The sequence below is a fragment of the Polistes fuscatus genome, unplaced genomic scaffold, assembly GCF_010416935.1.
Source record: "Polistes fuscatus isolate 324 unplaced genomic scaffold, CU_Pfus_HIC Scaffold5, whole genome shotgun sequence".
In the NCBI taxonomy this organism is placed as follows: domain Eukaryota; kingdom Metazoa; phylum Arthropoda; class Insecta; order Hymenoptera; family Vespidae; genus Polistes; species Polistes fuscatus.
The window spans coordinates 12,865,551-12,879,389 of record NW_025113129.1 but is presented as its reverse complement, the minus strand read 5'-3'; the positions used below and the strand labels follow the sequence as shown (position 1 = coordinate 12,879,389).

The 13,839-nt window shown below is 30.9% G+C and overlaps 4 protein-coding genes and 1 long non-coding RNA gene across 8 annotated transcripts; 2 read left to right on the top strand and 3 right to left on the bottom strand.

Moving 5' to 3' along the window:
* Positions 1-388: 388 nt before the first annotated feature.
* On the bottom strand, positions 389-1,591 carry LOC122522355 (translocon-associated protein subunit beta). Its single transcript, XM_043643416.1, has 4 exons — positions 1,504-1,591; positions 1,032-1,176; positions 647-961; positions 389-563 (listed from the first exon to the last, which is right to left on the bottom strand). The coding sequence occupies exons 2-4, from the start codon at positions 1,173-1,175 to the stop codon at positions 447-449; spliced, it is 576 nt and encodes a 191-aa protein (XP_043499351.1). The 5' UTR covers position 1,176; positions 1,504-1,591; the 3' UTR covers positions 389-446.
* On the top strand, positions 1,564-2,865 carry LOC122522356 (BLOC-1-related complex subunit 8 homolog). 2 transcript variants are annotated; one of them, XM_043643418.1, is made up of 3 exons: positions 1,564-1,648; positions 1,840-1,971; positions 2,131-2,865. In XM_043643418.1, the coding sequence occupies exons 2-3, from the start codon at positions 1,917-1,919 to the stop codon at positions 2,598-2,600; spliced, it is 525 nt and encodes a 174-aa protein (XP_043499353.1). In that variant the 5' UTR covers positions 1,564-1,648; positions 1,840-1,916; the 3' UTR covers positions 2,601-2,865. The 2 variants fall into 2 exon arrangements, with proteins under 2 accessions (XP_043499353.1, XP_043499352.1); XM_043643417.1 differs by lacking the exon at positions 1,564-1,648 and having other exon boundaries at positions 1,655-1,971.
* Positions 2,866-3,074: 209 nt separating this feature from the next.
* Positions 3,075-6,054, top strand: LOC122521955 (drebrin-like protein B). Its single transcript, XM_043642710.1, has 5 exons — positions 3,075-3,512; positions 3,836-4,004; positions 4,093-4,325; positions 4,393-4,570; positions 4,651-6,054. Exons 1-5 carry the CDS (start codon positions 3,430-3,432, stop codon positions 5,413-5,415), a joined length of 1,428 nt encoding a protein of 475 aa, XP_043498645.1. The 5' UTR covers positions 3,075-3,429; the 3' UTR covers positions 5,416-6,054.
* Positions 6,055-6,232: 178 nt separating this feature from the next.
* On the bottom strand, positions 6,233-7,891 carry LOC122521956 (cleavage and polyadenylation specificity factor subunit 4). 2 transcript variants are annotated; one of them, XM_043642712.1, is made up of 5 exons: positions 7,542-7,890; positions 7,128-7,331; positions 6,860-7,049; positions 6,413-6,756; positions 6,233-6,322 (listed from the first exon to the last, which is right to left on the bottom strand). In XM_043642712.1, exons 1-5 carry the CDS (start codon positions 7,714-7,716, stop codon positions 6,318-6,320), a joined length of 918 nt encoding a protein of 305 aa, XP_043498647.1. In that variant the 5' UTR covers positions 7,717-7,890; the 3' UTR covers positions 6,233-6,317. The 2 variants fall into 2 exon arrangements, with proteins under 2 accessions (XP_043498647.1, XP_043498646.1); XM_043642711.1 differs by having other exon boundaries at positions 6,233-6,756; positions 7,542-7,891.
* Positions 7,892-8,693: 802 nt separating this feature from the next.
* Positions 8,694-9,619, bottom strand: LOC122521978. 2 transcript variants are annotated; one of them, XR_006304962.1, is made up of 3 exons: positions 9,116-9,619; positions 8,816-9,047; positions 8,694-8,723 (listed from the first exon to the last, which is right to left on the bottom strand). It is a non-coding gene; the product is annotated as an uncharacterized LOC122521978 (long non-coding RNA). The 2 variants fall into 2 exon arrangements; XR_006304961.1 differs by having other exon boundaries at positions 8,703-9,047.
* Between the last annotated feature and the right edge of the window lie 4,220 nt (positions 9,620-13,839).

Below are 13,839 nucleotides of genomic sequence, written 5' to 3'. Positions count from 1 at the left end.
AATATATATATGAAAATTAAAAATAAAAATTGTTTTGAAAAATAATTCAAATTTGTTTACTTTTTGGTTTATACAATTTCCTATGTTCGTAAGAAAAATCTAATGAAAATTATACCTATCGAACAAATAAATTGTAAAATAATATGATCACTTAACGTACTTTTCTTATTATTTAACAAAAATTAAGAAAAATAATTTTTTTAAAGAATATTCAACTCTTGAATAAATCTCAAATATTGGTATGAACTATTTTTTTACAAATATATAAATGCAATAATCATTTAATAAAAATATTGGCAATATTTATAAATAATATATCTATTATATATAAAATATATATACCAGATGGTACGGTTGGATCTCTCAACGATATTGCAAGAAAATCTTCTTACAAATTACCTAAATTTTATTTTATAATTTAATATTTGTACAAAACCCACACACACTTAATGTTTCTTAGTAGTTTTCAACAATTTCTCGTATTTATTTTTGCTGGAAAACCACAACGCAAATGGAATAGCTAATGATGGTAAAGTCATTATAGCGAATCCGGCCCAATCAATCTAAAAATAATTAATAAGATGAAATAAAACTGTTTTTCTTTTAAAACATGTTTTTTATAAGGAATAAGAGAAGAAGTATTTACCACGTGAGACGAAAATTGTTTGTCGTAATCTCTAAACGAAACGATGAGTCCTTCGCCTGGTTCACTGCTTACCGCTACTTGAAGTCTAGAAGCATCTTCCTTACGTCGATACAAAACTTCAGCGGATGTAAAGTTAAAGTATCCAAATTTGCGTGGTCGTACAACCACTGTGTGACTCACATTTGTGTAAGGTGGTACTCTATCTATTCTAGCATTAAGTTCTCCGCTTACATGAGTGAAGTGATCAGGATGGAAAGAATTGTCAGTTATTTCGACTTCCAATGCAGCTGCATTACCAATGTTGAAAACTGTGTACTGTTGAAATAATAGGTTAAATAAAGACAAATTTTTTCATATAAAATAAATTAACGTTATGACCATTTACCTTTACTATAATATCCATATTTTCTACAAGATATTTGTTAAGAATTTGTTTAGATACTAACAACCTGGCAGCTTCTTCTTCTTCCTCTCCATATACGCTTATGCATAATGCAGCAAAAGCTGCGAATAAAATTTGCCACTTCATTCTAAAAGATAATAATAAAATAAGAAACAAATGTTAATATAAATATTCTATACGCATAATATAATTAAATATTTTTGACATTTAAATATTAATTACATGTTATTGTTATAAAAATCCTATAACATTAATCATAGTTTATTTATTATTTCATATTGAAACATAAAATATATTTTGAAAGCTTATTGTTACATTGAATTTTATGTAAGAAAATGACAACAATTGATTAAATAAATTGTTTAATTAAATATCAAAGTTATTTAATTGTAAATGTGTAAATGATTGATTGAATTTTTTATAGAAAATATTGTTAAATTAGATAAATTCATACCTTATTTGACCGCTTCACTCGTGTCAGTTTCTATACTATCAAAGTACACGCGTGTGGAAAGACATCGGAGCAAGTGCCAACAGCGCTCCGTTTACTGCCACGTTTCGATCAAGGAAATGTCTTTCTTGTACACGAATTACTTCCGGTAATGTTATTGAAAATGGCGCCGAAAACGAATCCGCTTTAACTGTCATTAAAAACAGCTGATAACGTTGACAGCCATTTGTTTACTTTATTTACATTTTTATATTTCTAATAATATAAAAATTTCTCATTTAATTTATAAAATTAAATAATTAATTTACACGCAATATTGAAATAAATATTTCTTTACAGGTTAAAATAAAGAACAGAATATTTAAACAAGTTGTCAATGCTTTATTATTGAATAATAATAATTTTTTGATAAAAAAATGACAGCTAAGGTGTATCAACCTGATCAAGAATTAGAAACTAAAGTGAAGAAAGGTTGGAAAATATCTCTAATCTTTAACTGTAATATTTGAAAAAACAAATGTGTGTGTTTGTATGTTTTTTTTATTTAGAAAATGATTATATATATATATATATTAACATATACTTAATAATATTTATTTATATATCAATTTATTAATAATTACTTTTTAGCAACTGAAAGAATATCTGAGAACATGCACATAGTAGCAAACGAGCCATCGTTAGCATTCTATCGGCTTCAAGAGCACGTTAGAAAAGCTTTACCACCGATGGTGGAAAAGCGAGTAGAAGTATTGGCTCTTCAGCAACAACTTTTAGGTAGATGCTATGACGTGGAGTATGGAGTTAGTGCGATCAAAGGAATGCACAGTGCTGGAAAAAGTTTTGAAAATACTTTGGAGTTTATTAAAAATGCTATATTCTTCAAGCAACAATTGAAGTACGAAGAACAACGAAGGCATAAAAAGGATGGAAATAGAGATTCGGTTTACAAAAGACTTTCAGCACATATTCCTACATTGGATCATTTACCAGATGAGATATCCGATGTTGTTAGAGAAACTGCGAATAGAGTAGAATCTATGATGAATCATGCTAGGCATTCCGGAGAGTTACAAAGAACTAATACTGTTCATAATTAAAATGAGAACAAGATTTTTTTTTCTATATTCGTTTAGAATTAATTTTTCTTGTAATTTATGTTTTACAAGTCTGCTTAGAATTTTCTCTTAGCATTTAAATAACAAATATAATATTTAATGATCTAATTGTTAAATAAAAATTAAATAACGCGAATATCATTTGAAATTGTTGCGTATAGATGTTCGCAAGTGTTCACAAATTGTATTTAATATATTAACAATGTTATTAGTGTTATAAATTCTGTAATGAATATTTTTTATGCTCTAACATGCATTATATTTAAAATAAATCTACCTAATATATCAAATATTCTTTTCTTGATGAAAATAATTATTACCACCCCTCATTTCTTTAAATTACAGGTAAAAAAAAGTTTATTTTTTAAATTCTGAATAAAAATAAGTAAAATTGAATGATTGAATTTAATGGCTTATCCGCATGTATTGCCACGTGATTCTTAAAGTGTCGAAAATTGAATACAGTTCGTATATAAAAGAAGAGCCTGAAGTTTTAGTTCTAACCGCGAATCTGTGGAGACGTCATAATATAAAAAAAATATTTAAAATATAATTACTTTAGAATAGAGATTAAAACATTGATAGATCATGAAATGGATTATTTGGTTGAAAAAATAATTAATCTTAACATTATAAGAATATTATTGTTCCATAGTTGGTAACAAAAGGGCGTTGACACGCAATCAGAAAAGCGAACCTAGAGATACACGTGAAGATGCGTCTTTGACCATCTTTTATTATATCTCAGTGGTTGCACTGTTAAAACATTCGTTATATCACTTGACTTATTTTATATGAATTCATAATAAACATGTCAATTAATTTAACTAAAAACAAAGATACGTTGGTGGCTGCTTGGCACGATGTAGTTGATGATAAGTCGCCTACTAACTGGTAGGATTTTTGAATTTTTATCCTTCATTAATACTTTACTTTCATCATAACTAAAGTATCATTAATTTACATACAAATTTATTCATTAATGTTAATTATATCATTCATTATTTAAATACTTTTTATTCTGTGACATTCTATATATATGTATTAGGTATAGTTACTGTCACTACCAGTAAGAACACAGTCATAATGATTTTTACCTATCCTAAATTTTTTATGATCTCTTAAAGAATTGAATGAAATTGATCTTTTTATGCAATTAAGTTTCTTTTAATCTTTTTAATTTATCATATATTGGAAGGAATTATGTGTTTCTACAGGGCTGTATTTGGGTATGAAGGTCAGACAAATAATTTGAAAGTTGTTGGTACGGGGAACGGTGGACTAGAAGAAATGATTGATCGTTTAAGTAGTAGTCACATTATGTATGCCTTTTGTCGTGTCATTGATACTAAAACAAGTCTACCAAAATGTCTACTCATTAATTGGGTGAGACGCTTTATTAGAATTAAATAATTTTCATTAGCATACGCATCATATGAGCGATATGTGAATATGTTATTTATTTTTTTTTTAGCAAGGAGAAGGTGCACCTATTGTTAGAAAAGGAACATGTGCAAACCATATTAGAGATGTAGAAAAATTATTAAAAGGTGCTCATATTACAATTACCGCTCGTTCCGAAGATGATGTTGAAGTTGATGCTATTATGGAGAAACTCGCTAGAGCTACCGCCTCTGCATATAAATTTAATGAACCACGTAGTGAAAATGATGCACACACGGGTCCAATTGGCACAACGTATAAACGGTATGTTTTTTATTTTTCTGTTTAGTTGAATACGGTTGAAAATTGATTTATATCCCTCATTTTATAGAGTAATACCGGAACAAGAAATAAATGCAACGGAAAGAGATCAGTTTTGGCAAAGAGAAGAAATAGAAGAAAAGAAAAGACTGGAACACGAAAGAATTCGAAATGAACAAGAGCGTCTTAGATTGGAGAAAGAAATTAGAATGAGAGAAGAGAAGGAAAGTCAACTTAGAGAACAAAAGGTTTGTTAATGAAATTTTTTCTTTGAACTGTTGACTTTTTAATCTCGTAACATTTCAAATGTTTATTGCAATATTATCAGGTATCTGCTAAGGAGAGTTCAATAGCAAGACAAAAGTTAGCAGAGCAACGTGCAGAGGAAGCAAATAATTTACGTAATCGTATGGCAGCTAGTCAACAATATAGTGAAGATAATGATGATGATCATAAATCTAGAAGCGAGGAATTAAGAAGACAAAGGAGCAAAGAAGCGCAGCAATTAATAGCTCAAAGAACGATTAATGCTAGAGCTGTTTTTGAACAAAATTCGGCTGCTGGTCAGATGAAATTTTCTCAAGTTCAACATTCTTCGCAAAAGAGTGGTGGTCATGTAGAAGCAGTTAAAAAGGCTATAGAAGAAAGTCAGCAAAAGGAATACATAGATGTTAAACCTGAAGAAGCAACACCTGTAGAAGTAAAAAAGGTTAATGATATGGAAGTATTAGTAAATTCTAGTACAGAAGCGGTAACAAATACTGTCGTCTTAGCCAATGATTCTAAAATATCTTCACATGAACAAGAGACTGAGCAACCTATTACAAATAAAGAAGAAATCACAGATAACGAATTATATAATCAGCTTGATGGCTCTTATTTATATTTTGATCCCAATAATGAGGGTATGAAAGCGAGAGCTTTGTATGATTATCAAGCTGCGGATGATACAGAAATTACTTTTGATCCTGGTGATATAATCACTCACATAGATGCCATAGACGAAGGTTGGTGGCAAGGATTGGGTCCTGATGGGACATATGGATTGTTTCCAGCTAATTATGTAGAAGTTATTGATTACAATGCGACATGATAAAAGATATATTTTGGACGATGAAAAGAAAAAGAAAAAAAACACATCAGCAAAAATATTCGAAAGTTCTTTCTTCTTTATGACGTGAGAGATATTTGACAAAAATTTTAAATATTAGCAAGTATTTCAAGATATTGGCAGTTAAATTAAGATTTACAGTGATACAATTTAGGTAAAATGTTTGCAATATTAATTGACTGTTTAGTATTAAATTATGCATTTTATAGTTTTAGGAAAAAGAAAAAAAAAAGGAAAAAGAATTAAACACGAGCACATTTTTAGCGCGTTTGTAATGTGATTATTTAAAACTAGATTTTATAGTATTAGACAAGATAAACAAAAAAAATATTTCAATAACACATTCATTGGGAAGATTTCGAAACTATTAAATGAATATTACTCATTAGTTTCCGTAAAAAAGAAGCAAAAAGAAAAAAGTCTTCCCAAGTATTATTACATTATAAAAATAAAGAAACTAAACTTAGGTAAATATATCTTTTTATAACATTCTATATCAGAACTGATGATATAATAGTCACAATGTGTTTAGTAAAGATTACTTAACTATGCCCTGTTATAATAGTATTATATTTAAACGTACACGCCATACTTTAATCAATAAAGATTGAAACTTTGAAATAGCACAATTTCATGATATTATATATATACACACACACATATATATATATATGATAATATCCACATCCTTGGCCCTAGTAATTGTATGCACAAAATTGCTTTTATTATCAACATACAATATACAATATAATCTTCAGTTTTATTCTTCGGTATGTGTAATAAATAAAATGATTAAAGATTACGAGACATAATAGTAATGGTATTAAATCTATTTTACAATAACGCACGATGCATAAATTTCGACAGGGGGGTGATAAGTAATCTTAATCTGGGAAAAAGAAATCGATGATAATAATAATAATTATTTTACTTAAATAAAATATATACAATTATCTGCGATAATTTTGATTTTGATTACCGCTTGTGCTATTAGTCCCACTAGCGTGACTCAAGAATGCCAAGTGTCCTTTGGGGCATTTATTTGCATAATGACCCTTTTGACCACACTTATAACAAGTAACTTCTTCCAATGGTTTTTGAGGACCTCTTTGGGGTGGACCATTGTGCATATTAATATGATGATGCGGATTGTGTGAGTTACCTTCCATCTCTTGTCTCACTTGTGCTTCTCTTACATCGGGTGGCATTTTATTGCAATAAATTGCTTTGTGACCACCCTCACCACAAAAGTGACAAGTTATCATAACTTTCTTTCCTTCCTTTGGTTGCATATCTTGCACTGCTGGTAATTCAAATCTTGGGCTGAAAATAATTATTAAGTTACAATAATCTGTTTACATGTATCTATAATGTAGAATATATGTTTTACAACTATAATTATTTCTATTATTATTTATCGACTTACTGCATGAATTTACAATTTGGACCTTCGGGACAAAATCCTGCGAGATAGGCCATACAAAGAACGCGCCTCACATGTCGATGTCTACACAATGGACCATGTCTGCAAAATCCACGGTCATACCATGGACAATCACGAACCTTAGTTTCTGGATCGATGTGTAGAAATGGACACTCCTTATTGTGACATGCATCTGAAGAATTATTCAATGATTCATTTTAAACTTTTATATTCTGAGAATAACAAATATTAAACATACAAAAATACTCACTAAATCTGGAATAGAAATAACATTCTGGCATTTTGGTCATGTCGTACTCATGTAGAAATTCACACTGATCACCCTTTTTACATAAACCTCTTAACCAATGTTTACATACTATAGTACGATCACCCCTTACATGTCTGAAGGGACAAGAGACTCCTTTTAAACACGTCCCTCTTGGATAAAATTGACATACTGCTGCTATTGATTCTACAAATTATTTTGTTACATTTAGAAAATAATATCACAGAAAAATTAATAAATAAATCATTGTATTATCTAAATCAAATAGGCAAAACTAATTGACGATATTTTTAATTATTATATAGTTTATATTTTCTTTTTCTAACTAATATTAATTATATTTTATAGTTATAAACAATAATTTAGAACATAACCTTTTATTGTAAAATTACTTACTATCCATTCCAGCAAACGGTAAGGATAAAGCTCCATATTGTTCGTCAAGTGCAATTTCAATATCGAATCTCATATTATCTACACTTGCTACAATAAATTCCATTTTAAAACGATTAATTTCTATAATTAAACTAACTGCAGTATTTATATTATGTACACATAAAATATCTTTCATATAACACAGTTTGAAGCATGCGCGACTTCAGTACGACATAAGAACAAAACATCAACTAAAAGTGCAACAGGGGTATAACAACACAATACATAGAGTGTCGATGACAATACAGTTCGAAGCATGCGCGACTTCAGCGCCAAGTACGAACAAAACATCAACTAAAAGTGCAATAGGGGTATAACACTCCCCACCATGCATCGAGTATCGATGCATAAGCTTGTAAGGTTTTACTTTTTTTTATGTTGGTGTAAGTCATTTTTAAACTCACTTGATGCATGCGAATTCATGTGAGCATACTTGATATAAAGGAAAAGAAAGAAAGTGAAATAAGTAGGGAAATTATAGATAAGGACTACCTGTAAATGTACAAAAATTATTAAGAAACATTATAAAGTAATTAGTTTCTGTATATTGAATAGATAGAAGGAACCAAGGAAAAGGGTAAAAGATATGGTATTAATTAGGAAGTTAAAAGAAACTAATTACAATTATAATGTTTATGGTAAGCGGTCTTTGGCTAGATTTTACTTGCAATGGAATGTTTAACATATAAAATATGTTAAACATTATACTGAAAGTAAAATACCATTGCCCAGGTCTAACCACGAGGAGGTAACCGCTTCTGAAGACCCGGGATGTGCATCCTGAAGATGTCCCCATCCGAATTAAATCGAAACCATAGAAAATGAAAGCCCCGAGAACGTTTTTTAATGAGCCCCGCTCTAAGGCCCCACCCTAAGAGTTTAATTCGGAAAATCCTTACAATTACTATCGAGAATTAAGAGAAAAGTTTGAAAACTGAATAAGAAGATGAAAACGAGGAGTGCATCTGAATAAAATTCAAGTAACATCAATGATTTTATTAAAAATCAATACAGTTTAGTATAATTTCAATATATGCACATACGGAAATTACAAGTTACGAATATTTTATATTTAATAATTTTCAATGTAAAATATAGTATAATAAAAATAAATGTATATAATTTTTGGTTGATCCATGGCATCTGTAAAAATAAAGAAAATACATTAAAAATAACTATTATACATGTGCAATGCTACAAGAAAAACAATAAATGGATTAAAATACTTCACTTACATTGAGAAATAATTATTTTATAATACCGTTTACCATTACTCTGTCCGCTTCCGATCATCTTCTAATCCACTTTCCCCTCCTCTTGGACGGAATGGTTATATGAAACAATAAACTGATTAAAAACATTCATTTACTTATAGAAATAATTATTTTTACTACCATTTACCATAACTTAGTCCACTTCTGGTCATCTTCTAATCCTGTTCCCCTTCCTCTTGGACGGAATGGTTATCTGAAACAATAAACGAATTAAAAAAGTTCATTTATTTATAAAAATAATTATATTTTACTACCGTTTACCATAACTTAGTGCTCTTTGGGTTCGCTTCCTCCTTCTCTTGGATGGAATTTGGCATCATAGTTCATCCTGCAAAGAAAATATTAAAAGGAATAGGAAAAGGATAGGGAAAAGTAGAACTTTTAAGGTGGAACTTTTCACGATTTTTGTTTTAAGTGGTTTCCCCCCGATCGGACTAATCCACTGACTCTAATTTTTTTTACGAGAAACCTAGGCTTCACGCAACGATCGACCATTACTCTAACAGCAGACGGTTGAGGCCTGACTAACGGATAGTGACCGAATCGCCAATGCGTGTCGCTTCGGTCCCTATGCTAAATGCATACTTTATGCATATCAAATCGCGAATAAAAAAACAACGCATCTTAATATTATATATTACGAGGGACCTAGGCTTCACAAGTCGACCGACCATAGTGCCAACGGCAGGACCGGTGAGGCCTGACTAACGGATAGCGACCGAATCGACTAAGTGTCGCTTCGGTCCCCATGCTAAATGCATATTTTATGCATATCAAATCGCGAATAAAAAACAAATCTAAAAGTTGTTCCACCTCAAAAGTTAAGTAAACTCACTTGAATGCATGCTAATTCATGTGAGCATACTTGATATAAAGGAAAAGAAAGAAAGTGAAAGAAGTAGGAAAGGTATGATGGTTGGTGGGGGAAACTAAAGGTAAGAACCACCTGTAAAAATATAAGAATTATTAAAGAAACATTATAAAGTAATTAGTTTCTTTATATTGAATGGATAGAAGGAATTAAGGAAAGGAGTAAAGGAATATGATGTCAATTGGAAAGTTAAAAGAAACTAATTACAATTATAATGTTTATTGTAAGCGGTCTTTGGCTAGATTTTACTTGCAATGGAATGTTTAACATATAAAATATGTTAAACATTATACTGAAAGTAAAATACCATTGCCCAGGTCTAACCACGAGGAGGTAACCGCTTCTGAAGACCCGGGATGTGCATCCTGAAGATGTCCCCATCCGAATTAAATTGAAACCAAAGAAATGAAATGAAAATGATCACCCCGTGAATGATTTTTAATGAGCCCCACTTTTAGGCCCCACCCTAAGAGTTTTATTCGGAAAATCTTTACAATTACTATCGATAATGAAGAGAAAAATGGAAAACCAAATAAAAAAATGATAAAAGAGGAATATAATATGAATGGAATCGAAGTAACATGGAATCTGTGAACAAATAAAATACATTAAATATAAATGTCACACGCGTGTAATGTGCTAAGGGGAGAAGAATAAATAGATTAAAATTATACATTTAATTATACTAATAATTACCTTACACTATATTTTACTATGACTAAGTCCTCTTCTGGTCCTCGGCTGGTCCTCGGCTGGTCCTTTTCTGATCCTCCACCTATTGAACCTGCAACAAAAAAAAAATCAAACGGGGATGGAAGAAGACGAAAAGTGGGCCCGGAAACGAACCTGAAAAAGAAAAAGAAAAGATTATTTTAGATTTGCAAAGACACAATGAATGATCCATGGTACCTGTAAAAACGTGAAAGTGCATTGATAATGATTTTTCTCACGAGTGCGATGCAATATTAAAGTATAATAAACATATTAAAATACTACCGTTTACCATAACTCAGTCCACTTCTGATCCCTCTTTCGCCTCTTTTTGAAAAGAATTTTGCCTCATCTTCTTAATTTATCCTGCCAATAAAATATTAAGAAAAGGATCGTTTGGTGTGGGTGGAATTTTAGGTAAGGACATGATTCTATCCTTGGGAGTAAGATAGAATCAAGGCTCGCGTGGGCAGGGTCGCATCCCTGAAGTAGACCTTTCTTCGAAAAGAAAGAATCTACCCGCTACCCATTGAAAAAAATACTGGAAACGAACCTGAAACAGAAAACAGAAAGATTAGTATAGATTTGTGAAGAACCAATGAATGCATCGAAAGCATATTCCTTTTCTAGATCAAAATCCAATACTTAAAATGCATTGGAATTAATCATATCCTGAAACAAAATAAAATGAAAATTAATTTAATATATAATATAATAATTGATTCAATATTAATACCTAAAAAAATAAAAGAGACATTAAAAAACATTATAAGATAATTAGTTTCTACGAATGAAATGAAGAATGAAAAGTGGGGAAACTGTGTGTAATAGGAAATCAGAAAATGATATGATATTGGAGCGGGAATTCGGGAATGGTATTGTACTCTATCATGATTTTAAAGTATTTTCTATCTTTTAATGAAATATCATTTATAAAATCAAATTTTCTTAATACTCGATTTATTTTAGGAAAAATTATGTTTGGTCTTTGGTGGGTGGTATGGCAAATCCAACGATGGTCACCTGTAACAAAAAGCAAACTATTTTAATTATTACCATTCTTAATAACCATTATAAATTATTGACGAGCAAAACAAAAAAATAAAACAATAAAAATATCAAATGACCAACGAGCTATTTTCAAGATTCAACCATGCTGTCGAACTTGAAAATAACTCATTAAGTCTGTAGTTGCCCTCTTGAGCCACAATTAAGTGGGGGCCTCTTCGGCTTTTAGCCTCTTCTTTCTTCAAGCCTACTGTCGGACATTCCCTACGTGCGAGCATGAAAAGAATCTTTGACCAAAAACGTCAATCGTTCCAAAAAGTATTCGCATAATTTGGCATATTACAACGATTAATGATATAGAATTAGAATCGTCCCTGATTCTATATATAAAAAAAACCTAACCGACCCTAACACAACCCTGAAAAAGAAAAATGTGATTAGTAAAACATCCTGAGCTTTTTACATTGAAAATAATTATTACCTTTTGGTCGAGAGATATCTCATCGCCGAAAGGAATATTATTAACCATGTAAAGTATCGATTCTATTCTAATACCAAACCGTTATAATATGCCAAATTATGGTCGTACAATTTAGAAACGACTTAAGACATTTTCACCCAATTACTCTCAACTGCTTATTACACTAATATAAATGAAATACATTTCACATTACAATATATATGAAATAATTCCATTTATTTTCTTTCATCATACATCTTATGCAAATAATTCCGATGTTCGTTAGGGGGTGACTCTATTTATTAATTATTACAAAATGCATTCGCGTTTCCCGTTAGCTATCCTAGCTCGTGGACAATCAACGAACTTAAAAGTTCATCGACTGTGCACATATTACACGAGCACATTTAATCGAATGTCCGAGCAGTTAATTATGCTAATCGATGACCTAATAACACTTCGCACTTTTACTATCGAGTAATAATCGAATTGAAATAAAAATAATACTAAAAATGCAATGCATTTCTTTGCAATATTTTTATTTAAATTATTCTTTATATTGAATTATATAAACATTTCAAAGATTAAATCGCGATAGTGCGAAGTGCTAGTTATAATACTTAAAACTAAGTATCAATTCATCAAAGGTTTTGCGGATTTGATTTCGACTCTATCTCGTTCGAGATAGAATCGAAATAGAAATGAATTTCTTAAATGGTTGCAAATCCCTTTGAATCATGATACATAATGCATATTACAGAATTGTCACAAAAAAGATTTACAAGTCAAGCAAGATAGAATAAAAAGATAGAATTTTGTGACAATTCCGTATAAAACCCGGAGGTGGGGACTCGCACTGAAAAGTGCAAGTATGCCACGTGCCATTCCGGGGTCCTACCTACTTATAATTAAAGTTTCACATTCGCTCAAAAAAATACACATGCATACCCACCCACACACTCCACGGTTCTCACACATACCACCAGGGTGCAAAAGCCTAAACTAGAGAGCATGCCCCGGGGCACCTCCGACACCCTAGTTCAAACGCGTTTTCTAAATTTATGGGAGTACGTACCAATTGCTGTAATCGTCTGTCAAGGCTAGTGATTATTGCATAAATGACTAATGCAAAAATACAAGTATAAACTAGTATATATTGCATACTAGTTATATACGAGTATATCATAGTTTCCACAAATAAATGCGGTAACTCTACTATGCAAAACGATTGTTAAAAAAAAAAAATTTCGTATCGTACGCGTGACTCTACAAGTTATTTTTATTCAATAACTTTAAAAAATAATAAGCGCGGTATTACGTATCGCGAAACGATGTACAATGCACATTCCTAACCGCACACTCATGTGCAATGTACATTCGTGCAATCACTAGCACAATGACAGACGCCAAATGGGGGGAAAAACTTAAAACTAAAAACCTATACTAACCGTTTCTCACCCATACGAGTAGCACCTGGGCACACGTATAAATGAGAACGCAGAAAGTATAGGGGGGAGAAACGGGGATTAGTATATTAGTTGCTGAAAAGCCTAAACTAAAAATTGATTAATATAATAAAATGTTCTCAAATAAATCTAAGCGGGCTATGACTCTACAAGTCATTTTTAATGACTTTCAAAATGATTTTAAGAATTTAAAAAAATTAAAAAAAAAATCTCGGACGACTCCTTTGATTAAGTTGGCTGTTCTAATTAAAGAACTGGGCTTTGTGCCACCACTTAATTGCCAGAGTCTATCCGTCGCGAATGGGTTTGTCTTCTTGCTCATTTTTTATTATATCGAAAAATAAAATCGCGATTAAATAAACTAAGTACGAAGCAATGCATGTAAGACATTTATTACATGCTTTATTGGACGAAATCGAGTAAATTAATACTCGATTTCACCACTACTAAACGCGAACGAAACACGTAA

Excerpts from the sequence above, each read along its gene's own strand:
- LOC122522356 (XM_043643418.1), top strand. The coding sequence starts at position 1,917 with ATGACAGCTAAGGTGTATCAACCTGATCAAGAATTAGAAACTAAAGTG. Across the intron at positions 1,972-2,130 it reads AGAAACTAAAGTGAAGAAAG|CAACTGAAAGAATATCTGAG; the intron begins GTTGGAAAATAT and ends ATTACTTTTTAG.
- LOC122522355 (XM_043643416.1), bottom strand. The coding sequence starts at position 1,175 with ATGAAGTGGCAAATTTTATTCGCAGCTTTTGCTGCATTATGCATAAGC. Across the intron at positions 962-1,031 it reads ATATGGATATTATAGTAAAG|TACACAGTTTTCAACATTGG; the intron begins GTAAATGGTCAT and ends TTATTTCAACAG. Across the intron at positions 564-646 it reads AACAATTTTCGTCTCACGTG|ATTGATTGGGCCGGATTCGC; the intron begins GTAAATACTTCT and ends AATTATTTTTAG.
- LOC122521956 (XM_043642711.1), bottom strand. The coding sequence starts at position 7,716 with ATGAAAGATATTTTATGTGTACATAATATAAATACTGCAGTTAGTTTA. Across the intron at positions 7,050-7,127 it reads TTATTTCTATTCCAGATTTA|ATGCATGTCACAATAAGGAG; the intron begins GTGAGTATTTTT and ends ATAATTCTTCAG. Across the intron at positions 6,757-6,859 it reads CCAAATTGTAAATTCATGCA|CCCAAGATTTGAATTACCAG; the intron begins GTAAGTCGATAA and ends AATTATTTTCAG.
- LOC122521955 (XM_043642710.1), top strand. The coding sequence starts at position 3,430 with ATGTCAATTAATTTAACTAAAAACAAAGATACGTTGGTGGCTGCTTGG. Across the intron at positions 4,005-4,092 it reads AATGTCTACTCATTAATTGG|CAAGGAGAAGGTGCACCTAT; the intron begins GTGAGACGCTTT and ends TTTTTTTTTTAG. Across the intron at positions 4,571-4,650 it reads GTCAACTTAGAGAACAAAAG|GTATCTGCTAAGGAGAGTTC; the intron begins GTTTGTTAATGA and ends CAATATTATCAG.